This window comes from Platalea leucorodia (assembly GCF_965183815.1).
Source record: "Platalea leucorodia genome assembly, chromosome: 4".
Lineage (NCBI taxonomy): Eukaryota > Metazoa > Chordata > Aves > Pelecaniformes > Threskiornithidae > Platalea > Platalea leucorodia.
In genome coordinates this window covers 113,986,185-114,011,709 of record NC_138826.1, presented here as the reverse complement: position 1 = coordinate 114,011,709, position 25,525 = coordinate 113,986,185, and the positions used below count along the sequence as shown (strand labels likewise).

General features: G+C 41.1%; 1 protein-coding gene across 4 annotated transcripts; it reads right to left on the bottom strand.

The window, feature by feature from the left end:
* Positions 1-1,174: 1,174 nt before the first annotated feature.
* SLC26A5 (solute carrier family 26 member 5) lies at positions 1,175-24,039 on the bottom strand. 4 transcript variants are annotated; one of them, XM_082310685.1, is made up of 19 exons: positions 23,964-24,039; positions 23,398-23,612; positions 21,499-21,638; positions 18,166-18,276; positions 17,423-17,604; positions 16,740-16,904; positions 14,557-14,709; positions 13,237-13,319; positions 12,994-13,141; positions 11,141-11,254; positions 10,746-10,823; positions 9,765-9,860; positions 8,879-8,985; positions 7,603-7,672; positions 6,059-6,151; positions 4,991-5,113; positions 3,894-4,106; positions 3,586-3,640; positions 1,175-3,016 (listed from the first exon to the last, which is right to left on the bottom strand). In XM_082310685.1, the coding sequence occupies exons 2-19, from the start codon at positions 23,550-23,552 to the stop codon at positions 2,874-2,876; spliced, it is 2,229 nt and encodes a 742-aa protein (XP_082166811.1). In that variant the 5' UTR covers positions 23,553-23,612; positions 23,964-24,039; the 3' UTR covers positions 1,175-2,873. The 4 variants fall into 4 exon arrangements, with proteins under 4 accessions (XP_082166811.1, XP_082166810.1, XP_082166812.1 ...); XM_082310684.1 differs by having other exon boundaries at positions 2,896-3,640; XM_082310686.1 differs by having other exon boundaries at positions 2,896-3,640; positions 14,557-14,616.
* Positions 24,040-25,525: the final 1,486 nt, after the last annotated feature.

The window sequence follows — 25,525 nt, the reverse complement described above, 5'->3', positions numbered from 1 at the left end:
CTCAGTGGTTTTCTTCGTCCCTTTTGCTGAGATTCTTTGTTTCTTATAAAATATAAGTGGGTCAAGGAGGAAGAAAGAAGTAAGTGTAATTTCTTAGCACTAAGGGAAGGAAGATTCCTTTCTCCTCTTCCTGTGTCACTGTCTGTCTTGATCAGCAAACTTAGGCAATCCTGTGGGTTTGCCCACCCCAACGGTTAGGTGTTATTTTGGTGAGAACATTTTGGGGATGGATGCAAGTTTATTGGGGACAGAATTTTTTTTTTTATTTTTCATTTCGAGCCTGAGAGGAAAGTGGTTCAGAAAGCAGCGCTGACAGAGTATCTCTCTACCAAGTGCAGCACGTGAAACGAAGCGTACCTTTTACTTGAAAAGGGTACGTGAAGGATGTAAAGAGTTTGGAGCTTACCGGCTATCCTGAATTAGCATCAGCGCTCTTGCAAAAAAGGAGGGGAGAGGAATAGTACTCTGACTGTTAAGAGCTATCAAACCAGACTTAAGCTGAGTGCCACGTGCTGCAGTGGGGCGAGGCCCCCTGTCACTGCGGACAAACTGGAGAGGGGAAGGAGATGAGCTCTGTCGGGAGGTTGAAGGGTGCAGGTTGGTTTACTCTAGCACTGACAAGCCTAAGGTGGGGTTTACACTTTTAGATAGCAGTCTGTTAATCAGCGTAGGGAGGAGGAAGCGCGGTTACTTTTCAGGAGCTGGCCCAGGCTGGCGAGTAGGAAGCAGCACTTCAGCTGGTGGCCGCACAGCGCAGGGAGAGACCAGGCGAAGGCCCCAGGTTTGATGATTTTACTGGATGGGTTTGTTAGCACAGCGCCGGTGGTGCCCGGCAGTGGGTTGCACAGCGCCAGTGCCACCCAGCCCGGGATCTGGGAGGTTCTTGGGCAGAGGCTTTCAGCCCGGCATTTTAGCAGCTCCCGGGAGCACAGCTCTTGCTGCCAGTCTGGGGAATGCAGCAGTAACGGCCTCGGTGTGAGGGCTGGCATGGAGAGGGCTTCCTGCAGGTGAGGGAGCCAGGAGGGTGAGGAGCAGGACCCCGAGCAGCCCGCACGGAGGGGGCGACCCTTCCCAGCCCACCCCTTCGCAACAGGCACTTGCCTCCGGGGACCCGGGCTTGTCCCACACAGGGGCTCACCCAGACAAAGTGGAAAATTGCGACAAGTCACGATCATCACTTTATTTCAGAAGTTGACAGGGTTTTGACGTGAACTGAAGAGACTACGTAGTTAAAAACTGAAGCTGCGATAAGCTGAAAGTAGAAAAATATACTGTATGTAGATACAAAGCCTTGTTAAACTAATTAACATTATAAAATGTACCAAAAGTTGTTTAAACGAACATGCACAATGTGTTAATGTGCATTCAATTCATCCTTAGAACTCCCGCTAAGCCGTAATTTCTGATGCAGAAAGCTTCCTATCCCTATTGGCAGGGGAGGCTGAGGAAAGGAAACATCTTCCCCGACTGCCCCGGTTCTTGGGACGCTTGGTTTACCTGAAGCAAGCATTAATCACGCAGAGCCCGAAGCAAAACGACAGTACCAAGGTCTGCATTCAGACGAGAGGAAGTCACTCGAGTTCCCTTGCGCACAGGACCTTTGACTTCAGGGTGCTCAGTGAAATGGCACTGAGCTCCCCTTCCCCTCTGCTGTCGAAATAACCTGTGGGAGACGCCTCGGGGTGCCTGCTCCTGCTCAGATTCGTAGCGATTGCTGTTAGGGAAATACAGGCATTGAAGGTTTTATTCTTTTGCTTGAATTACATTTCCATGTTTTTCAGCTCGCATCTGCAGTGAAGCGGTACCGTGGCAGCCAGGTTGTGAAGACAATAGAAAAACCCAACACTACTCTTTCTTTTAAAAAACCCAACTACGTAACATTTTTGAGTTCTACTGAAATCGATTTCTCAAAGCACTTGAAAGTTGAGGCAGAAGCAACACTGCTGGTAGGAAGGTATCTCAGGCAACAGAAAAGTGACTTTTCTTTCTTTTTTTTTTTTTTTTTTTTGGACCATTGAGACTTTAGACCTCGTCTACATTTTTATTCCAGCTTAAAGAGGCTGCATAGAGGGCATCAGTTCTTAATTTAATTTTAACAGGCTTCACTCCTGCCATAAACCAGTTTTGTCTTCAGACTTTGAAGCTAAACTAATTTTAGCTTAAAATCAACTTTATTCTTTTCTAGAAAGCACAACTAGATCTTGGCAGTGAAAGTACCTCATTGGTAATGTAATAATTAAACAACGAGTTTCTAATTTGAGGTTCACTTAGAGTGAAAATGTTCAGGCAATGAAGAGTTGGTACAGTTGACACAGGTTAGATATTTAAAAAAAATAACTGTGCCATCCAGGTTTAAAAAGAGTAGCAGCTAAACACCACCAGTGTGAATTCATTAATCCAGCTGGCAGATTATTATAATTTATATGAATCTGTTGTACGCAGATGTTGACATCAGGCTTTAAAAGTCATCTAAGAAAGTTCTCTAAAGACACTGGTACAGTGCATTGCAAGTGCAGAACGGTTATTTCCTGCACGATCCCACCTCGTAGTGAGTTAAAGTGCCCATTTTCTCAACAGGAATAGGAATGTCACCTTGTCTATCAGATTCAGACTGTATCAGAATACACTGAACTGTCTTGTCTTGCATAATTTTGTGCTTGTATGTCGTTGGAAGGCTATACCCTGATAGAAGGAAAAAATTCAAGAGCATGAAGGCTTCCAGTTCCTTATCCACTCTTCCTACAGAAAAGCAGCACCGCCCTATACCCGTAGATACAAACAGCCTTAGGCTCTCTTTAAACTGTGCAAATTAAATATTCAGGAAGAGTCTCCATCAGCATAAATCTGGCTTCTGCTCTGCTCGATGCCACTCTTCAGAGGTCAAAGTCAGTCTGGGAAGCAGAGCCGTCTTTCCCTTGGCAAGCAAGGACAGCATCATGAATGCTGTGGAACAGCAACTCTCTCGTTACGGTGTTATCAAAAAAATTCAGCCTGGTCAGCTCGTTCATAACAGGGCCTACAAAATAAAAACCAAACATGGCATCAGTGCACAAACTAAAGTACGATGATGGAAGACAACGGTATCTCAGGAAGAAGACAACAACTTGTTCTCTTACTTGTTATTACTTAAAACATTTAAAATAGCCAGGTGGATCACATGCTACTTCTACTCCAAATGGGTAAGTCTCTTATCCAGACATACACAGAGGCCTGTTCTTGGCAGAAGATGCTCTTAATTCCAAATATCAGAAACTTGGAACGCCGCAGGCTTTTCTCCTTATTACATTATTACAACAATTTCAAGATACAAAGTTTGGTGTGGCATTTACAATTTGCCAGCTGGAATAAATGGAAGCAGGCTCTAGTCCTCATAGAACTCATTACGTCAGTGCTCTACCTTCACCAAAGTGAAGGCTCTAACGTATGCGGGCTTGCTTTTCCTCAAATCCAATTTTAATCCAGTTTTACGTGAAGTAAGCGCTACTACTACTGAGGCACCTGGCAGCAGAAAATTTGGGGCCAGAGGGAAAGAGATAAAACACAATCTCTCCCATAAAACACACACACAACCAAACCTCAACTCACCGCTGCAGCTGGCAATATAGACACAGACACCAACTTCTTTGTATTCTTTTATAATCTGCAACAGAGTTAAACTGAAGTTAAACGCAGGTACGCATCACGGCTCTGGAAGAAGCCAATTCCTGTGAAAGCTGCACAGTCCACATTCCCCAGTATTCAGCTAAAACTTAGAGTTACAGAATTAAAGCTGTGATTAGGTGAGATACTGGATTGTATTTGAGCTGGCATTTTTGCCTCATGCTGACAGGTTCCCTGTTCGGTACCTCACAAGTTTTCCCTGTTTTTTTTCTGGGGGGAAAAGCCCTACTTACTGATTTTAATGTTTTTGCTCCAACTGAATCCACAAAGTTCACTGGGGTGAAATCCAGAATTAAAGAGTGGATGTTTGTTTTGGGCTCCACAAAGTGTTCATGCTCATCAGGAGACATGTCTTGTGCACTAGCATCTGCAGATGCAAATTTTCCATTTACGGGTAACTCATCATTTGTGATCTCGTGTTTTACACTTGCTTCCACGTCGTTAGTCTGGGAGAGAAGATAAATAAAGCTTAATGACAGCTAAAGCTTTTCCAGTCTAGATCCCCTTCCTCCCCGTACTCATCTGTTCTTTCAGCCTTTGAAAGGTGTGCGGCCCCTCACCGTTACAGAAACTGGCTTTACCTGCACACGTACTGCCATATCTTACGTGTAGGAAGGTTTCCTCTCTTAGGCCCAGCCTTTCTACAGTCACATGCAAGCAGCTTACAGCTGTTATCTCCAGAGGGAATTACCCCTTTCCTTCAAACACTGACACCTGCTGCTATGTTGTTACTCCCTTTCCTTGCCTTATCCCTGCTGATCCTGTCAGGGCCTACATATTCTAAAGAAGCAATCGGGCTCTTAAGTTAGGCGTTTGGTTGGCTGCCCATGGTAAAAAGCACACACCAGCTCCCACCGTGGGGGTGAATTTAAACATGCACGAAAGCACAAGTGTGTTTCAAACAGCCCTTCTCAGTGTACCTGCCTCACTTAACCACGGCAGGATCAGCAGCGCGGATGGCACCTTTTTATTACAGGGGCTGCTAATTTGCATTACTTTTATTATATCCTATTTCTGCATGATTATTCCAAGTGTGTGGGGAGGGGCAGAGGTAGGGTCCCTCCAATTTCTGCCAGCACCTCTGCTGAGACAGTGCGGAAAGGCTCTGCTCCGCTACGGGCTGCCTGAGTGTAATCAAGGTTCAACACCGTTCTCCAATCCAGCCACGAGCCTCTGATCCTGACGGCTGTTCCCGCAGCAGCCGGTCCACACTGCACGGTGCTTGCTCCCTAAGCCTTCCTACCCAAGTAGCACTCTGTACCTTGTATAAACAAGAACTGTAACACCAGAAAGCACCATGTTAGCTGATAAAGCAGAGGTAAATATTTACCGAAGAATTCACTAGTTTCAATACAGCTTTCTTTCGGAGTTGATTTGCCGCCTTTATTTCCCTGGCATGCCTCTTCTGGGCTTTTCTCCTTGCTGCTAATATGGCACAAGGGTCCACTCCAGTCTGTCATGAAAAGAAAGCACGATCAGAGGAGATTCAGCTTGTTAGGATGACAGTGCAGTATCAATTAGCACTGAATTCATCACCGTCATAAATTTAAAACACAAGCCTGCATTGGTCAGCTTCCCTTGGTGGGGGTGAGAACAGTAAAAAGTAAGAAGGAATAATCTTGGCAAGCACTGTGTTAACAAGATGAGGAAGAGAGGCATCACATTCTTTTCTTGAAATCAGAGAGTGCCATGTTTCAACCAAATGCTGATTCGAGTGCAGACAGCAAAGGGGAGAGAAGTGCATCTGGATGTAAATCACTACTACCTCTTGCTTTGTGACAACAAGTACCACCCACCTGTTTGGTGTAAGACTCATCATGGGAGCTACAGAAAAATTTTTCAGAAGTTAGTAAGGGTGCAATTGCTACCGGGTCAGGCAGTTCTGCCCTTAGCTCCTTCTGTTATTGCCACTCCCACCCAGTCAAACACGGGTTAGACAGGAGGTGAGGCACACTCTGTATGCAGGTAATTCATTGCTCATGAGAGGCATTAAATGCCCACAGTATTCCACAGTCTTACACTCCAGTAAAGTTTGTCACCCAAAAAGGAAGCTTTTACTCCCAGACATTTTGTTTTCAGTTCAGCAACTACTTATTTCCTTCTGAAAAAAGAAAACAAGTGTTTGACCAGTTTGTGCTCTGCAACCACCAGACTCGCCGTTCCCAAGCGGTCAGTATTAAGCTGCACTTTGTCCGTTTATCCCCTCCCACCACATTGTTGCTTCCTAAGATGATCTGCCGTTGGCTGGACGGTGACCTTCTCACTTTCAGTGATCACCAGGGCACAGGGTGAGAAACACTGTGCTAGGGGCTACACTAAAAAGGCCGAAAGATGAGCATATTTCAGAAGCCACTTTGAATTTTCAAGACACAGACATTAAAGAATGTGCTTTACTCACCTTTTTCTTCAGTGCACTTGTATATGACTCGCTATTGGCAAAATAAAGCGATGCATTAGCTTGAAATATTTTTATCCCAGGATATTCTTTAACCTAAGGAATAGAATAGTGGATGTGCACAGTTAAGTATTGCCTGCTCTAGAAGAAAAGCACCTGTGTGATCACAAGACACATGAACATGCAGCCCAACAGCCAACCCTGAATGGCTATCAGCATGCATCAAGCAAAGAAGGTTGGCACTGTTGTGAGCAAAGCCAGTCAGAAGATCAGAACTTCCACCTCTCCCAGTGCCGTGTTGCACACAATCAAAGCCACGTAACATTTCTCCTTCTTTATAAGAATGAAATGTACAGCTATAAAAAGGAATTACATATTTGCAGTTCTCTGATGTTGGCATCTGCAGCTGGTAGTAACATTAGGAAGTTATGCAGATCTAGGAATGCTTCCCTTCAGCCTCTCTTTCTACAGGCATAATGACTAATTTCTCCTTCTCTTTCTTTCTCTTTTTCTTTCTTGTCTTCTCTTCTCTTTCAAATCTTTGTTTTTTAACAGGCCTTCAGGTCTCAATATCACTTCTTTCCTCCTCTTTAAAGGAAGCCATCTCTAAACAGGCTGCACTCTGACATTTTACATGCAAATGACCCGGCCAGCAGCAGAGATCCAGCCTGCCATATGCTGCCAACCCCATCCTTAAACAGGAGGAGGAAACACTAACTGCATTGAGCATAACAAAAATGGACTCTCCTCTTCTTTGCATACAGCTATAAACAGGCCCACGTATACTTTTGCTTTTTATCATATTCAAAGCAGAACTGCTGGTGAGAGAATGTTTTCAGATTACAGCATCATCTTTTCACATAGGTTTTTACAGACTGGTTCCTCAGCAAAGGGGGATGCTGCTTCATGGCAGCGTCTCTGAAAACAGGGCAGAGCATGCAGAAAATTGTAGTTGCTGTTTTTAATAAATACAGCATGTTTATATCCATTATATTGACAAAATGTACTGCTTTAACGGACTTTTGATTGAACAAAATGGCATTTATAAGAAGCTAAGTGCATAGCGAGCAATTGTGCCATTAATTATGTATATTTAATGAGCAGGGGATGGGTGGAGGCAGGGAGATGCTACTTTGAACAGTCTGTGCAGTTCTGAAGAACAGATCAGGTTGGGTCCTGGGTTCCATGGATTTCCTGCAATACTGCCACACAAGTACGGAAGGTGACCTTGCATGCACTTGTGTATATAGCAGGTTTAGCAGTGGTATTCCTATAAACCTTACTATTTTGTACAACCTAGTACAATGAAACTAGCGTGAAGGTTACTTTTGATCACCTCCTGGTCAAATGTGCATGCAGTGCAAAAAGCTAGCATTTTAAACAAAATAGCTTTTACTACTAAATTAAATTTATTTTCCTCCCCGTCAACACTGGTGAACACGCAGGCAGCACTATATGTGCAGCATGGCAGGGCTAAGCAGCGAATTGCCACAGTTGTCTTTGCTCCACTACATAAAACTCTTCAACACAGAAGAATACGCTCCTACCTCTTCATACTCTTCCACGTCACAGTAGATGTCAGTGTTGGGAATCCGACCAAGGATTCTGTATTGAGGGCTAGGGAGAAATGGAAGCAAATGTTTCAGTATTATCACTTATAAAGTGGAAAAGTAAGTATTCAGTACAGATTGCAACTTATTTTAAATGGTCATTCTGCAGTGCCTGTCTGGTACAGGCTTATCGAAATGCAGTCAAATGCAGTGGGCAGTTTATGGCAGGAACATAATAAAGGGGCCATTTAGTGACTAGGCAAGTTTGCTACTGTCAGTGCAAAAACAATTTAGAAACTTAGCACTGTAATGCTGTCATTTTCTGAAAAGCATGGGCCAAAGCATGAAAAGGTACAAGGCGAATTCTCTTCGGTGTGAAGTGGTGCAACTCCATTGACTATCTTGAAAATATGGAAACTCATATTGGCAGAAAACGTGTTGCAATTTCAAAGAGCCACTCTGCTCCCAGGACAGTGCCTGAGAAGATGAATATTCCCAACTCGCAAGCAGTGCGACAGCAAAGTACATTACTGTTCTGTTTGCAAGGGAAAAAAAAAAAAAAAAAAGTATAGAGGTGGCAGAAAAATACTCTTACTAATGCAGAGTGGAAATCTCAGAATTTGGTTTCATTCCAATGCAGACTGAAACCAACACTTTTATACATTTTCCACCTAGATATCCCAGCCCTTGAGCCTAGAAGCCTCACGTAACAGTCCTATCCACACATGCAAAAAATCATTTTGCTGTAGACCTGGAAAGCTTCACAGTAAAAACTTTGTCACTTTGAGCGGGGAGAGAGGAGAAGTGATCTAAAAAACGAGGAGGCAGGCACAATTATCTGATGAATTAGAACTTTCTCATAAAATACCTAAACATCCATCTAGTGATAACCTAATACAACTTCTGCTTGACTGTGACAATTAGTGCACACAAAATGTAATCATTTACTGAAACTAGCATCAAGCAGATTTGAATTTCTGAACTCTAGGCATTAAAAAAAGTAAACAAGAAGATTAACCAATATAAGAAATCAAAAATCTTCTGTTTATCATTGAAATTGCAAGTTTCATGCCCTCTAGAAATTTTGTTCTCAGAAAAATAAAATGTGAACCCTGGATCAGAGCCACAGGTCATGATCTATATTATGAAGCAGTTTCGATACTGTATGCAGTTGAAGGGGTTGGAAAGGTCTTCTGCTTCTTTGCAGTCCTTAAACAAACAAAACCACACAGAAGATCAGCAAACACTAATTTTGATAAAGAAGAAATCTGACCTTTGTGTTCTGTAAATAACAGTTATCACTGCAAACGCTACTGCAGTAAGCAAACCGTAGTCTAGTCCCAGGAGAAGAGAAGCCACAAAAGCTACCACCCAGATGGCCTAAAACAAAGAAAAGCTCTGAATTATTATGCATCCTTTTCTGTTACCAGCAAAAACAATAGCATAATTCAGCCTCAAAACCTATGTAGCACTTCTGTTCAGGGATAGGCTATAATGTAATCCATCATGATAGCAGACTGTTAATTGCCTTAACCTTTCAGAAGGGCATAACATCTCAAGGCGCACTAACATAACATCTGACAAACTGTCAAGTATTAATGTCTTAAGTCCTGTTCTCCAGGGAATCTTGTGTTACCATCAGACTCCAAATACCTTAGGATAAAAAAAAATTACGCAAGGCCTGCAAGCAGCTCTCACTTACTGCCATTAGCCAGTTAATCCAGGAGAAAAATGCCACCAAACTGTTCCCTGAAATACACTCTTAGTTCTGGCCCACTCCAGCCAGGTTTTTGGTTTATCTTAAAAGATGGCAAATACCTTCAAGTAGTTTCCTTTGTTACTCTCTATTTCAAATTCTTCTCTGACATTCTCACAGCCTTCAGTGCAGTTCCTATAGCAACACTGGAAAAGCTTTGCTTTTACTGCAACCAAACTACTTCTGACCTAAGTTAAAGGTTGTTGAACACCAACAAAAACATTCTTGTCTGCAACAAATCACTCTCCTAGGGTACTTAGAGCTCCATGTCTTATGTTCATCTGCAACGCAACACCAATTTGTAACTCCTTGATAAGTTTCTACCCTCTTTTAGGGGTTAGGAAGAAGAGGAACAACAAACTTAATACAGTGAAATATTTGCACTGAGCTGTGTATTGCTCACCAATTCAATCTTACTGGTTCTCCAGAAGTGCGCGATGTCTCCAAACTGTTTAAACATTCCTTTCAGGTTCACCATTACAATTGCAGCTAGCACTGTCTAGGAATAGAACACAAATACAATTTTCACAAGCAAAATAAACCCAATGCCAAATAAAAATTTAAAGCATCAAAATAACCATATACAACTGATATAAGTCTACTGAACAGATGTTCCATTTAAAAAACCAACTTTTCAATTAGTTCAGTGGAGATATGCTTTTACTGGATCTGCAGAAACGGCAAGCCAGAGTGGTGCAGTTTGATTTACTCCCTCCTGACAAGAGAAATCACATATTCCTGAGCTCCATGCAATTACAATGCCTGTGGTGCCTGAAGCAGCTAGGCTATAATCTCAAATTCAAGTTTCTCTACAATATACTGCAACATTTCCTGCAAGTGTCATATAGGTGTAACCCAAGGTACATCTCCTATAAAAAAAACCCAGGAATTGCATATCATCCTATGCATGCCCCAGAACCAAGCTTTTTTTCTTTTTAAGTGAGAATATATTTATTCACATAAATATATTTTCATACAAATAAGTAAAACTGCAGCGAAACCAACTCATTATGCTGAGCCATCACCTAGCCCCAACCCTTTCCCAGCTGAGCTGTTACTTTAGAAGAAAATAACTTTTTTAACCTCTTCCCAGAATTCCTATGCTGCAAAGGGGAATTGTTTGAAGGTATCATTTTAATGTTCTAAAGACAAGAGTCTAGAATGTCCAATATTAAAAACAACAACAAAAAAGCATGCCGGATTCTTCAAAATATTATTAATTTCTAGTCTAACTTACAGCAAAAAAGCATACAAAATTTAAAGGTTTCAGGTTCAAGGCCTAACTGTGTGTGCTTACTAATGACCTCACCATCTCTATTTTAAGCAATACTCGCTGGCCTCTGTTCACTGACAGCGCAATGCCTAACAGGCAAAACGCCCTTACCTGTGGAAGTGGTTCAAAGAGGTATCCAATAGCCACAATTACCAACAGAACCATAACTGAAGAGAGCGCACCTGCAATCTGAACAAAAGCAGCAAGAAACGATGTCAGAGTATGAAGAAGTGCCCCCAAAGGGCAATATCACTGATTAGCTAACCCCTCTCATGCTTTCCACAAGGCTGTTTTTCCAAGTGGCTTTTGATCTCTCCCACTCAGTTCATCCATTTTGACTGTCAAGCAGCCTGCTATCCTGGCCCAACCTGGATTTGAACATGGGAAACTCCAGTTATTGCTTCTGGCCCAGGCAGAGAAATCTGGCAATCTCATGAAGCTTCAGACTTTAGCTTTGGAGCTCCAAAAAGCATACTTTGTTTGGCTCAAAATTTGGGTTTACGTACCTGAGTTTTCCCACCGGTGCTTTCCTGAACAAGACTCCGAGACATTGAGCAAGTGATTGAAAAGCTTTGGAAAAACGACCCCACAGAGTTGCATATTCCCAAGGCAATAAGTTCCTGCATTAAACAATAGAGCAAAACAAAAGGCAGTTATACCTAGCAACTGTACGAAGCTGGAGTTATCCATACATATTAATAACCACATCTTATTTACCGTGCTTTCTAGCAACTTTATTGTAGCTTATACTTGTGGTTCTCCCACATGCACAAGTTGATGCATGTTAAATCATCTGTTAAATAAAGCATCTCATTAAGTGTTCGAGACATTTCCCATCCTCAAATGTTACTGTAATGAGTCACACTGAAAACTAAAATGAATGGCAGCATTGCTTGTTTTGAGGATTCCTTCAACTTGGGGATAACCTGAATTTTACCAGTGAATATACATGGAAAATGGTTTCTCCCACAAACACTGTTCCTGTAACCCACTCTAAACTATCTGTTTAGTACTATTAGAACCAAGAGCAGCCTGGGCTCTGTTTCCATGGGTGGTGATCCATTGCTGTACATGAAAAAAAACAACGTTTGCCCACTGTTTCATCAGTAAGATCCCACAAGAACTGTTATCATGAGCGAGATCAGAGCTCCATCTACCTCGGTACTGTGTTTCTGACACCTAAGAAAGTATTTGCTTGTAATGAGGCCTCCCCAGATTACTCTGCATCCCCCATTTGTAACTGAGGTAATTTGAGTTATACGTTTTCAATAGTTCTCAATGAGTTTTCCTCTTTGCATTTGTACAATCCTTCTTTGACTCATTTGGACAGTCAGCATGTACTGCATCAGGTGACAAGGAGTTCTATAGTTTAACATCCAGGTGAAGGAGCATCTGGCACCGCCTGAGGAAAACGATCTAGATGCTTAACTCAGGTCTGTGATGATTACTTTAAGTAACGTAAATAGCACTGATTCCATTCACACAGCTATAGATTTCTCCTCTTCTCTCTTTGGGTAACAAAAAACAACAATATGAAGGATGAGGTTCATCTGACCAGATGTAAAACACTGTAGGTAAAAGTCATTTAAACTCCATTTACTCTCAGAAGACGACAGCCATTTTGAGAAGGGGGAACAGCTGATCTGTGCTGTGTCAGATGCTTGCTCTAGGAAATGAGTTACAGCATATGAACAGCTTCTCTTGACACCACAATGATAGCAACCAATAATCCAATTGCAATATTGATTCTAAATTGCACAGGAAGGACAGAGCAGGTGAGGATGACGTATTGTTTTAGTTTTAGAGTGTCCCTAACCACAGCCTTTATCACTCAAATCATGATCAGAATGCTAACTACAGACAGGGCCAATTGCTGCCCCAGAAAATGATGAGCTGCCTATTTGCAATGGGTGGGAATAAAAAAAAAAAAAAAACAAAACACCTATAAAACATAATTGGAATTTCTAAACCTTAGATAATAGTTCTTTGATGCATAAGGCATTGTACTTATCACATGGGAACTCTATGCTTAGCTCTATTACAGAAAGCAGAGATAAAGTAGCTGCCCATCAGGACAGCAGGCCAAGTAATGTCTGCCCCAACAATTAATATTAATACATATGTCCAAGTCTAACAGAAGCAAGTTTCCCAAAATGAAGCTAAAAGTGAAACTGGTTATTAAAACACAGACAGAAGAACTTGAAATAATTCCTGGCATTTAAATGTGTAGGCTGTCAAAAACCTGACCTGACTCCACTATGAAAGAAAACCTCATTTTTGTCCAATATCCCATGCTACTTTAACGATGTAACAAAGGTGCTACTGAGAATTTTCAACAAAGCAACCCCAATAGTTTTACCTGATTCCCATCAATGGTGTAACCATGTTTAAGGGCAAAGATCTTGGCCATTGATACAGCCATTGAAAATCCAACTATTGCTATTGCTATTGCATCCACAAATATTGCTGGGATGAGCTGAATCTCAGGAACTGCTGGTGCACGTAACCTTGGAGATGAAATAAATATTTACAAATTACTATAATAAGAGCTACATACCATATGGAAAAGGTATAGTTTGAGTAAGAATATAATCATCCCTACCCTTGAGGAATACTCCCAACAACATCCACGCTGTATGACTTGCTCAGATTCATTCCAGCTGAAACTCCTGTGCCAATAATTACCTAAAAATCCACAGACGCATTTGTAAGCATCAGCTAGAAAGAGATAAAGCCACCTGAAGAACTAATAACAGCTGATTATGAATAATACACACAAGGGATTACATTTATTTGTCAATCAATTTTCTAAGAGTTATGGGATAAAGAAGCAGATAAAAAGGAGGAAATATCATGATTTTCCCTCCATCATGTTCAATTCCCACTGATTTTATGAAGTTTTCTTGGAAACAGTTAAATGGAACACGCTACAGTATGATCTGAATCACTCGAATTCCCTTTGCCTGAGCCAAGTTCAGGCAGAATAGCGTACTGGGAAATTAAATGCAAGGACAAGCCAAGGACGTCTGCACTGCCATATTTTCACGTGCATAACCTGCATGCTCTCTGTAAACAGAACTGGTGCAGCAGCAGTGAAAGGAACAGGTGTAAGATCGCTTTGTTCTTGCTTTACTATCAAATACCCTATTACACCGCCTCCTTCACCTCTCAACAGCATCCCTTTTCTTTGCTCCTTCTATCTAGATTGTACCCATACCTTCAGTTATTCCCTTTCTCAGCTCTGATTTTGTGCAGGTTGTTTGAGAGCTCTAGTTACCCAAGAACTCATTTTAAATCCAACCACTTTTAAAGGTGAAAGGTTATCTGAGATGTGGGCTTCGTGCGTATTAAGATAGTCTGCTTTATCCATGTATTTTAGAGTAGTCATTCGAAACAGAATCAATGCTGCAGTCAGTTATCAGCCTCAGAAACTGAGAAAGGAAGGTTAAGTATTAAGTCCCACCGGTTCCTGCTCTTCTTTCTATCACTGCATTTTAAAAAAGCACACCCTGCAGAACCTCTGAAACAGGCATCTGTGAGCACCTTCCTCCAGGAGGGGCTTCTGAGCTCTTGGACTCCAAGTGGGAAATGCCACTCGGCGGCATGTCTCACAGAGAATCATTCAGGTGCTGAAACTCCAAGATAGAGAGGGGTTTACAAAAAATCTCTACCTACCCATTGCCATAGGGGACTGTGGGTGTTTAACTGGGTTTTCCATTCTTCTTTGGGACTTCATGCCTAAAACCTGGGCATGTCAGTCTCTAACCTTATGAGTACCCAAACCTTCAACTGGATCAAGCCTCAAATGAATTATGTTCAAAGGTTACTCTAAAGCTCAATAAGACTTGATAGAAAATGACATAGTTTCTACAGCTTTAGAATAGTTTTATCATTTAGCTACAGAATTTCACAACTGGCTTACCACAATGATCTCCATAGGAATAGGAACTGGGAGCTGCTTCTTAAACCGCAGATTGATTTCCTTGCCAATCAACAATAGAACAATGCACGTTAATCCAACAATCAATGCAGCAATATTGGTTGTTGTTATTTTTGAAAGCACAGCAGCTATGCTCTGTAACACAACAGAAGTATCATAATTATTCTTAAGAAAATGTAATCTTCATGGAGATTTGCCACAAAAGAGGAAATTATACGCTGCTGTTCAGCTGTGTTTTCATTCTGCATTTATAATCACAGCGAATCAGTGCCTCACCAAAATCCCCATTGTTCCCACAAGACACAAGTTCAGAGTATCTCAGTGAGGGAGATGCACTTGCAATCATTTACAATATCAAGTCTTCCTCAAATGGGGCAAAAATTTGGAGAAAAAACTGTCATGGGGGGAAAAAGTCTAAACTAAACCACGTCTCTTATCCTCAGCATTTTCACATGTATTTCATACTGGCAGCTACCTGAAAGCAATAAATGCAAACTCCTTCTAATACCTTCAAATATTCTCTGGCAAGTCACATCTACTTAGAGCTGCATAAACCAGTCTAAAACGATAAAGCTCCTGATACAACCATTGAGGTTACCATAGCAATATGATTAAATAACAGTGATCTTGCAACACTGCTGAACTGGCCATGATTCCAAACATCTTTTAGTTGAAAACACTATTAAAAGGGTGTTAGGAAAGAAAGCTTGCTGGAACATACAAGATACTAGAGGGTAAATGATTCCCCTACCAATTACTCCTCCTTCTTCCACTGCATTTAAAAAAAATAAAAATTAAATAAATGACCTCTGGAGAGGCCTTTTAAAGAAGATGTACATACCCTTCCTTAGACAGAAGGAAAATTACAGCAACTATCAAGGTATTATACATTCAAGATGTCCTGGTAGTACATCTTGAATGTATATCTTTCTTCCAATTTGTTTGGCAGTTAGTATGTCTGGTTTCCGGACTAGTGAACTAAACAGCAAATTTAGGAATTAATCATTAGTGCAGCCTTGTTTCCAAAGGGTTTGTTATACCTGCACAAATATACAAGAAAGATTCCCACAAAGTATTTTTCCATAGCCTCCATGTAGTTGAAATCCTGAAGCTTTGTTATTGCTGAGCCACCAATCTGCTCAAAAGCTTGGGTTTTCACAGATATCTGAGATCTTCCCTATTCTTCCACTCAGGAGTTCTTGTCTGCAAAATCAGAGCATTGGTTTTGTGATAACAACTTGGGGCTTCCTAGACTGGCAGCCAAATCAGATTCAGATGCATTTCAACTCTGCGCATTCATAACAGCAAGAAAAGTAATGCTCATATAAACTTAAAAGTTTTGGTTGTGATTTCAATTAGAAATGTCCCTTTAAATAAATAATTTGCTGCATGGGATCCATTAAATTTTTTTCAGAGTACAACTGTTGATTTTAAATGCAGGTAACAAGAGCTTTTGGTTTTACTTAAGTCACACTAACCAAATCATAGGTTTACACTGCATGGTTTTTCTTCTGTCCTCTCGCATCCCTATGAGTTAGACAGAAGGTGAGTGGAAGATTAGGCTATGAGCTATGTCATATACTGGATCCCCTACATGCTCTGAACAATCAGTTTTAATGCTTAGGGTCTTCAATAAATAGCAACGTTTTACACTGAGTGTCCTTATTTCAAAGTAGTTTTTCCCCCTCGTCTAAAGAACAGGTACCTTTATGATGACACAGCACTTTGTGTCCAACCATACTACAAAACCGCTTACAAACAGAAAATGAAGGATACTCCCATCAGGAAGTGTGTGTGAAATTAAAGACATACAGACTGGGCAGGGTTCTGAGAATAACATTTCCCAGCTTTGCAAAACATGTCTTGTCTACAGTGACGCATTTTAGCAGCACCTTTTCCCACGATGTGCAAGAGACTTGCTTCAACGAAAATGATCTGTTCATATTACAAAACTACATTTATCAGAACCCTAAAATCTGCCCATCAGACCATGCTGATCTATCAAGTTGCACCCACGCTGCACTTTAAGATGCTTATATATTGCTATGGCACTTAAAGACCTTATTCTACTTAGTGCCAAAATAATTTAAAAAAAATAGGAAAAGGCTTAAGTACTAGATCCAGACAATGCAGAATTTGCATGTTTAGTAAATGTAGTTACTCACATATACAACTGAGAGGGGTCCACTGTATCGGTTAGTCTTAATGCCAAGGAGATACTTTAACTGAGAAGTAAAGACATGAACTGCAGCAGCAGTCGTAAATCCTCGTACCAGAGGCTCCGTTAGATAGATGGCTACAAATCCAAATCGAAGGAGACCTAAACACAACTAATGAAGAAGAGGAATATTAACCAAGTGACTCCCACTGTAGCCTGAACATCAGCACTACATAGCAGACAGGCCACAGGACGCCTCTTGCCCAAGCCAGATCAGGCAAACCTGAACTTGGCCTTTCTAAAGCCACAGTTCAGTAAGCAGCCATCAATGCACCAAATCTTCCAGGCCACTGGCAGGTGCAATGTGGGATATGGGTAGACACATGTGTTTGTATGCATTTATGGACAGATTAGAGAACATCAGGTTGACTTTTTCTGATAGGATAGGAAAAAATGAAAGGGGGGAGGTCCCATTTTCCCCAGTCAAGCCAAGATGCCAGACAAAGACTTGCCTCCAGTGTATCCCTCCCCACTTCTGTTCTGTGGCTGCCACGAAGCAGCCTGTATTCTAGACAGTGCAGTGCTGAAGCACAAGTCTATTGACAGGGGATCTGCCATGACCACCCCTTGCAACTGCAAGTCTAGCAGCCGCATTTGAACTTGTCCTTACAGCAAACTGCAAGCACATACCTGGATAATTCCTGAAAGAAAGGCGAGAGTCACAGCCACCTGTACCCTCCTGGCATCCCTAGGATTGTCATATTCAAAGGAATCTGTAACATTAGTAGAATTATAGCCTACAGAAATAATTTCATCAGGCACTTGTCTCACAGCAACGCCGCCAACCATCATACTAATCACAGCAAAGGTGCCTGAAATAAGAGGGAGAGGAAAATAATTGGTTAAAATCCTGGTGTAGTGTTGTTTTTTTTTTTTTTTTTTTTTTAGGAGTGGTTCTTATTAAGAGATATGTGGAATTAAACTATAATGGAGTGTTCTAACTCAATATTGTATTTTTTAGTCCCAAAATCTGCTCCAGTACTCAGTGCCATTAAAGCTAGTTAGATGGTGAACATACACCTCTATGGTAAGTAAACATTGTAATTTTTTTCTGTCTCTGTTTCTGTTATGCAAATTAAAGATACATCCTGGCCACACAGACAGCTGACTGCAGCGATGAAATTATAGTTCAGGAGTTCACGGCACACATTTCTAGATCGAATCCAATAAAAGATGTTCTTCTGTTCCTTCTTAAGTAGGATGGATAAATTAACAATAAAAAATACTGTTAATGTTTGACACATTTGTGTTTCTCCTATTCACTTAAATTTGAATTTACGGAAAACAACTACACTTTCTATTTCTCCAATTTTATTTTTTACAACTTTATTAAACACACACACACAGACTTTCAGTTATCCATACAGATATACCTATTGATATGTGCTTGGAGGTTCCAAAAAAAGTATATAGAAAGACAGGATAAAATGAAGAATATAGGCCAAATACTGGGGGAACAGCTGCCAGCAGAGCATACGCTAAACCTAGAAAACAGACACAAATATGTATGTTAGGCAAACAACAGAAAGAAACCATCTGAAGCAAAAGGATTTAAGCCTACTAAAATTGGAACTCACCTAATAGGAAACCTAGTGACATATCACAGGTGTAAAAAACAAGAAGTATTGCAGGGAATATTCTTTAATATGTATAATACTGTAGGGCAGTGCCTAGAAACCTGATGGTTTGAGTCAGGAAACTAGAAGTCTCTAATTACAGACACTGCAGGTGTGTGCCTGCATGTCTGTGTGTGTATCTGTGCACCTGGGCACTCATTGTTTTGCCTTTGTGGCTGGAAGTACTTCTTAACAGCCCACAAACACTTTTTGGTGCTTTTGTTTTCATCTGTCAAAGAATGTAATTAGAAACACCCAAAACCCCCAAACCCCATAACCAGTGGGACACATTTGATTTTTCTCCTCTTCTTCTTATCAGACATGATCTTCATGGTAATCGATGACTGATTAAACAATTCCCTCCTCCCTCACTCCAGAACGAGTGGGATGAGATAACAGTTTATGTTTCTGCAAAACATGCTCCAAAATGTAAAATAAGCAGACAGTCATTGTTTACAGTCTGTAAGGTCATAGAGCTTATACAGTCTGGTATTCTTCCCCAAAATGAAGTCCTTTCATTATTAAGCCCTGTCCAGTTCCACGCAGTGGAAGCATGATCCACACCACTCCTATTTGTAGGAGGCTGGCAAGCACGACGATGGAACTGTGGGGGAGCCGCTCTAAGTGACACCGGGGAGGGACACCTCCCATGGCGCTCCCCCTCTGCGTGACTCTGTGTGTGCTTATCACGGCACCAGGCTCACAAGCAAATCGTGTGCACCGCATGCTATGGTGTGTAACTGTCCCGAGCAGTTCCAGCAAAATCAACAGTTCTACACAGCTTGCGTTAATGAGGATTAGATACCAGAACTGAACAAATGGGCCTCGAGAAGAAAACGCGGTATCCTGGCTTGGCTTGGTTCTCCAATTCACCTTTGCAAGTGCAGACTCATGAGGAAGCTGTGTGTTCTTACCACACTTGGGCAGCCTGGTCCAAGTTAGGACTGAAAAGCTCAACGGTCCAGTGCAAATCACAAAAGGAAGCAATGGTTCACCCACCATGGAGAGCTAGTGATACTCAAAACCACCTCTCCCTATTAATTTATTTTCAAATTGAGAGACAAAGCATCAGGTTACAACAAAAGAACAAAAACAGGAAGGGAACTTCTGTGTCATCCAAGCACTCTTGCGCAGTGTATTAGCTCACATGGCCTTGCTCGTGCCTTAAGCAATGCCTGAGTCCTAACCAAGAATTCATATTCCCATCAGAACTGGACTGATGATATCGTTTGTTCTCTTGCAGCAATGAGCTTTTCATTAAGTACTTGTGAAAATCATCCCACATACATTCTCTGCCCCAGGGGCTACCTCTCATGCCAAGCCTATCAGCAGACCACCCTGTACTACTACAGCCTGCCCTTTAATAGGGTGATGAACCTAACAGTACGAGTGACCAGAACTGAAAACCAGTGGTTTCAAAACCAGGAGGGTGGGTCAATGGGAAGTCGCTGATCTGAATACCCTTTTATTCCTTTTCCTTTTCATTTGTACTGGCATTTTTAAAGGCTGTCAGTGCCAAGGAAATAAGGAGATATTGACATGACAGGAGTTCATGGCTTAAACATCCTGGTCATTGTAGTTCTTCCTGGAATGATTCCCAGGCTTCTTTGAACTCATGCTTGCTATAATTACATCTGTTCCAGAAAAATAAAAGTTCAACTTTGGTCTTTTTAGAAAGGGAAAGATTAGGAGCAGTGTAAGGGCATGTCTGCAGTCACTGAAGGAAAGAATAATGTTTAATTTAAAACAAAGTCACAAAATTAAATATAAAGTTCACTGCTGACCACTTAAATTTTAGTGCCCTTATCTGGTCATCACACAAACTGTGTTTCAGTATACAACCGGTAACATTTGTGTCAAACAGATTTGCCTGACAGTTAACCACATTACTTATCAGTTTAAGATAAGCTGATGTTTATATTTGTATAAGAAAAAACATCCTTAATTATAAAAAATTGCACAAACTCAGGAAGCTACAGAAATAAAGTAGTCAACTGCACAGACTAAATTAGGATATTCCATTGCTTTAATGGGTTAACGCCTATTAAAATCTAGGCTTCGTGGATTTACAGATTAATTCTTCAGACCTGCCTCAGCCTAAAGTGGAATGAGTGAGGTGGAAATGTGAAATAAGGCAAAATGCTTATATATGCTTAATTACATTACCCTAAGCTTGAGGACTCCTCTGGACTGTGCTCTGCACAAATTCAAGAATTCCCTCTACTCCAAGACCTCGTGGGGAAATCACAGACTCATAGAATCATTCAGGTTGGAAAAGACCTTTAAGATCATCGAGTCCAACCCTTAACCTAGCACTGCCAAGTCCACCACTAAACCATGGCCCTAAGCACCACATCTATCCGTCTTTTAGATACCTCCAGGGATGGAGACTCAACCACTTCCCTGGGCAGCCTGTTCCAGAGCCTGACTGCCCTTTCAGTGAAGAAGTTTTTCCTAATATCCAACCTAAACTTCCCCTGGCGCAACTTGAGGCCGTTTCCTCTCATCCCATCGCTTGTTACTTGGGAGAAGAGACCGACCCCAACCTGGCTACAACCTCCTTTCAGGCAGCTGTAGAGAGCAATAAGGTCTCCCCTCAGCCTCCTCTCTGGCAAACTAAACAACCCCAGCTCCCTCAGCCGCTCCTCATAAGACTTGTTCTCTAGACCCTTCATCAGCTTTGTTGCCCTTTTGTTGCTAATATATTTATAGAAACATTTTTAATTGTCTTTTATGGCAGTAGCTAGATTAAGTTCCAGCTGGATCCATTTCCCACTTTGACACAGGTGTACCCCATCTGTTGCCAGCAGGCCTGGTGTCATGTAGACCAACCCATCATCAAAAAACCCCCAAATTCTGCCGGTGACACCAGGGGTAAGCTTCTGTCAAGAGTTTGCTGCATATCACTGACTTGCAGTTTTAAGGGTATCATCATTACGGGCTGGTCTGCAGAATGTACTGATTTCCACATACACACCTGAAATACACATCCTGTTCTCATGGGGACCTGTTCAAGAAGCCAAGCACTACCATAAAAGCACAGACAGAAAAAGCGAAGAGGAGGATAAATAAACCCAGAGAGATACTCACCTTGAGGAAGCTGCATAACCCCAGTGCTTATACCTGAGATTATGTCTCCTAATAAGTATTCCTTCACTGGGTAACGGGGAAGCCATTTTAAAATTGGTAAGAAACTGTAAAGATGAGACTTGGCTTTCTTAGAAGAACAACTGAAAATACAAAGCAGAAAGAAAAAGTTACACACTAGCAGGGGACAAACAGGCTGAAAAAAATTGTCTTTCATCCCTCTGCAGGGAAACAGCTCCATTAAAGGCAGGCTTAGACCCTTGATGACAGTAATTTCTGGACAAAGCTTAAGCACAAACAACTATGACTCCAGTTAATTTAGCCCTTTATCATATGTTGGTTGGTGTTCACAAACCTTATGGAACTGGAGAAGAGAATCACAGTCTTGTGAGGCTGGAGGTCAGTGGGAAGTGAAACTGTTCAAGTCCATGCACGATTGAGCAGTCACGCAACACTTTTTGTTGAGATCATTCCTAGTAACAATCCCCTGAGGATAACTTGCTTTCTGCTAGTGGTTTTCACTCAAAGTACTTTGCAATGCTTTCTCCTATTTTTATTTACTATTTGTGTGCTTTATACTTTTTTGATTATAACATGTTATACTATTATGCTTTTTAAAAAAAACCTATTATTTTACTAATGCTTATTACTACCACTGGTACTGATAGGCTCACTTTAAGGCTATTTGAGAACATAACCCTTCTTTACCCTGAAAGGAAAGGCGCTGAAGCCAGCAACACTGATCCTTGTGTCTCTTAGCAGAGTTATTAACCTTCTGAAACCCTGACTCATGACAAATAGAGCCAGGAAATAAATATCTCTATCCAGTACTGCCATGCATCATGCTGATTGTACTGTGATAAGAAAGTTTAACCTTGGATAAAAATATAACACTGGGATCATATAAATGCTTTTCTGTGTAGGGGAACTGCAAGAAAACTGCAGAGATTTGTTAACATTTCTGAATTCTCAGGGGACTAAATTGCATAGTGAAGAAGCTTATGGCTACAAGTGAGAGGAACCAGAGTCATCCACACTTCTCCATGTTTAAGCAGACTGAATCACAAGAAGTCATAGCTCAGGAGGATTTTGATCCACATATTTTTTTATTCAGGACAGATGAGTTTTTTGAGGTGGAATTAGGTGCCGTTCCCATTAGAATGGTCATTCCATTAACCAAAACAAAACTCCAAATGTCAAATCATGTGAACAGGAATATTTTACAGACAAGCAGTCAGGCAGAAATCATTTGTTGTCTTGCAGAACAAGGTTCTAGCAAGAAAGTGAATCAACTCTGCAAATAAAGCATGGATAAACGTAAAGCTACTGAGAACTTAACTAGAATAAGTTTCTCTTCACTATCTTCTGGTACCTCAGAGCAAGAGTTGCACAGTTAAAGACATTACCCGTCTAATCAGATGATACTTAGATTCCAAGGCAGTTAGTTAAAAGCTACAGAATGCCTCTATTAAGTCTTTATTAAACTAATAATTTCAATTTCTACACAGCTGTCATACATCTCCATTCTTCTTCCGTGAAAGGATCATGTGAAGCACAAATCTGGCCATAAGTACTTCCATGTAAAAAGGACAGATATTTTTCTGGGTCTTATGAATTCATGTCACATGATTTGACTAATACTTCACATTCCTATCCTGCATATTTTTCCTTTGCACTTTGATGAAGGCAATTCAACAAATTTATCCAACATTTAATATATAACTATATTACAAACATATAAAAACACATACAACTTTATCACAGTCTCGCTGAATAATCAAAGTAGAACTAGTGTTTTTATCTTTTAGGTTTCTTTGAAGAGATTACCAGCTATGTGCTTGAATCAATTAAGAATTAGAATATTTCTAATCAACAAAATAAAGATAAGACAAAAAACCCTACCGACAAGAATGTGCAATCTTCTGCCTTAAAGTCTGAGGTGTTCTTTCTCGTCTGTGCAGCTGTCCTTGCAAGAGCTCTTGGTTATATATTGGTCTCTCCACACAATACCTCTGGGTTTGCTCAAGACATGCTTCATGTTCTTGAGCATGTTCCATAGTTGATCTCACGGAGCAGGAGCCAAGGAAGAACAGTTCCACAGTCTCCACTAAAAAAACCTGGTTGCAGACAAAAGAAGTTTGGTTACTTTTTTAACCTTGGATTTGGCATTTCCTTTCAAAGAATCTATTTTGACAAGCTAGAGACAAGAACTGTGAATGCAGTTTAAAAGCACTAATTAAGATAGTCTGTAACAGCAGTAAGTAAATAAACCACACTCACAATCTTTATTAGACAGAAGCCATTGATTTATGCTTCTCTTAGGCAATGAAAGCTTTTGCATTAATTACTCTGTAAATAATTGCAGAAACAAAACTGGAAGGTTACATTCATGCTTGTCTGGATTTTCTCTCCTCAGTTTCTAAAGGAAATGTCAGTGTGGAAGGGAGATTGCTTTATTGCTGACTTACTTCCTGCTTACTCAAACTGTCACATCCATCTCCAGAAGACAGAACTCCAGTTTTAACAGGGAAAGCCACTTCTTTCTTCCGAACAGCCTGTTGCTTCCTGCATCCATCCACCTGCTTTCTCCTCTGTTTCACAGGCTTCTTTTTCCAGACAGCATCTCAAGGATGCACAATCCACTACTTTCAAAAAGTTACTCTTTCAATGGATGTGCCACTTACTGCTATTCTCAGTCCCGCGCCCACTAAAACAGGAGTCAGGAGATTTACGCAATTTTAAAACTAGCCAGAAGGCTTGTAAACAGCTATTCCTCTGTCTGATTTAGTGCTATAAACACCTTAATATATTTAGGAGATACTCTGTTAATGCCTTTGTCCCTTGTTGGCTGCTTCTAGAAATACGGGGCAAGAAACACAACTCCAAATTATGAGCAAAATGACAGGACTGCTACATCGTTAAGCAGAGATGCTGGCTAGCACTACATTTGATGACAGAACATGAGTGCAATGGGAAACAGAGCCATAATTGTAAACCAGGCCCTTGGGATCAAGTCCAGCAAGTCACTTAAGCATGTGTTTGCCTTCAACCCAGGGAGCTAACCCAGAGGTGTTTAGTTTTTAGCTGTACATCAATACCTTTCTAGAAAAGGGTTACCGCGCAGAAATTAAACAAATTGCTACCTAAACACTCAGACAAAGCGAACCACGATTGGTCCAATGTTCTGATTCAGCAAATACAGTCTGCCTGGCAGCAAAATACTAATATTGCTACCTAGGCCTTCAGTCTGACAAAGGTGCTGGAATTTTCCTCTCGGTGCTCGCTGGTCTCTGTCTCCTAGGACAGACACAGCCTAGCATCTCTTCAGTTCTCATTGTTTTGTAAGCAACATTTTCCCCACATAGTCAGCCACAAAAGGATATTTTTACTGAAATTATAATTTTTTATTTACACTACATTCAAGATTTACTTCAGCTTTATCACGTGAAATAAGATCTCTAAAACTCATTTGTAAGAACAGTATCATATTGAGGGTACCATCAGAGCTTGTTACCTTTGTACTCCTGAAATACATCTGAAGCTTCTTTTGCATCGTTCCATAGTTTCAATTCACCGAGAAGCCTGAACGACATTTTGTGAACTGTTTTCTCGTGTTATTGTTTAGCAAATTATAGCTCTCAGCATTACAATTTTTTCCGCCTACCTGCAAATTTTGATCGGTTCAACTTTAGAATAGGATTGTTCTACCAGCAATTCCCATCTGAGCAGCCCTCTGGCTTTTTTCTAATCTCCATATTATCACATGTATCTTATTTCACATTTACAGCAATGCCATCATATTAAGATATATGTTTGGCCACTAACATCTGTAGCACTTTTTTCCAACATCAGCATCTACCTACCCACAAATACCACTTCCTACTTCACATCTTGCCCTGCCACAGACAGCGAGCTACCCATGAATCCTAGCGTATCAACTTCTGCCCAGTGAAAGTGAAACTTTACCCCCCCCCGGTATCTGCTGGAAGGGCAACACAGCAGGGCACAAGGAATCCAGGAGCCTTCTGAG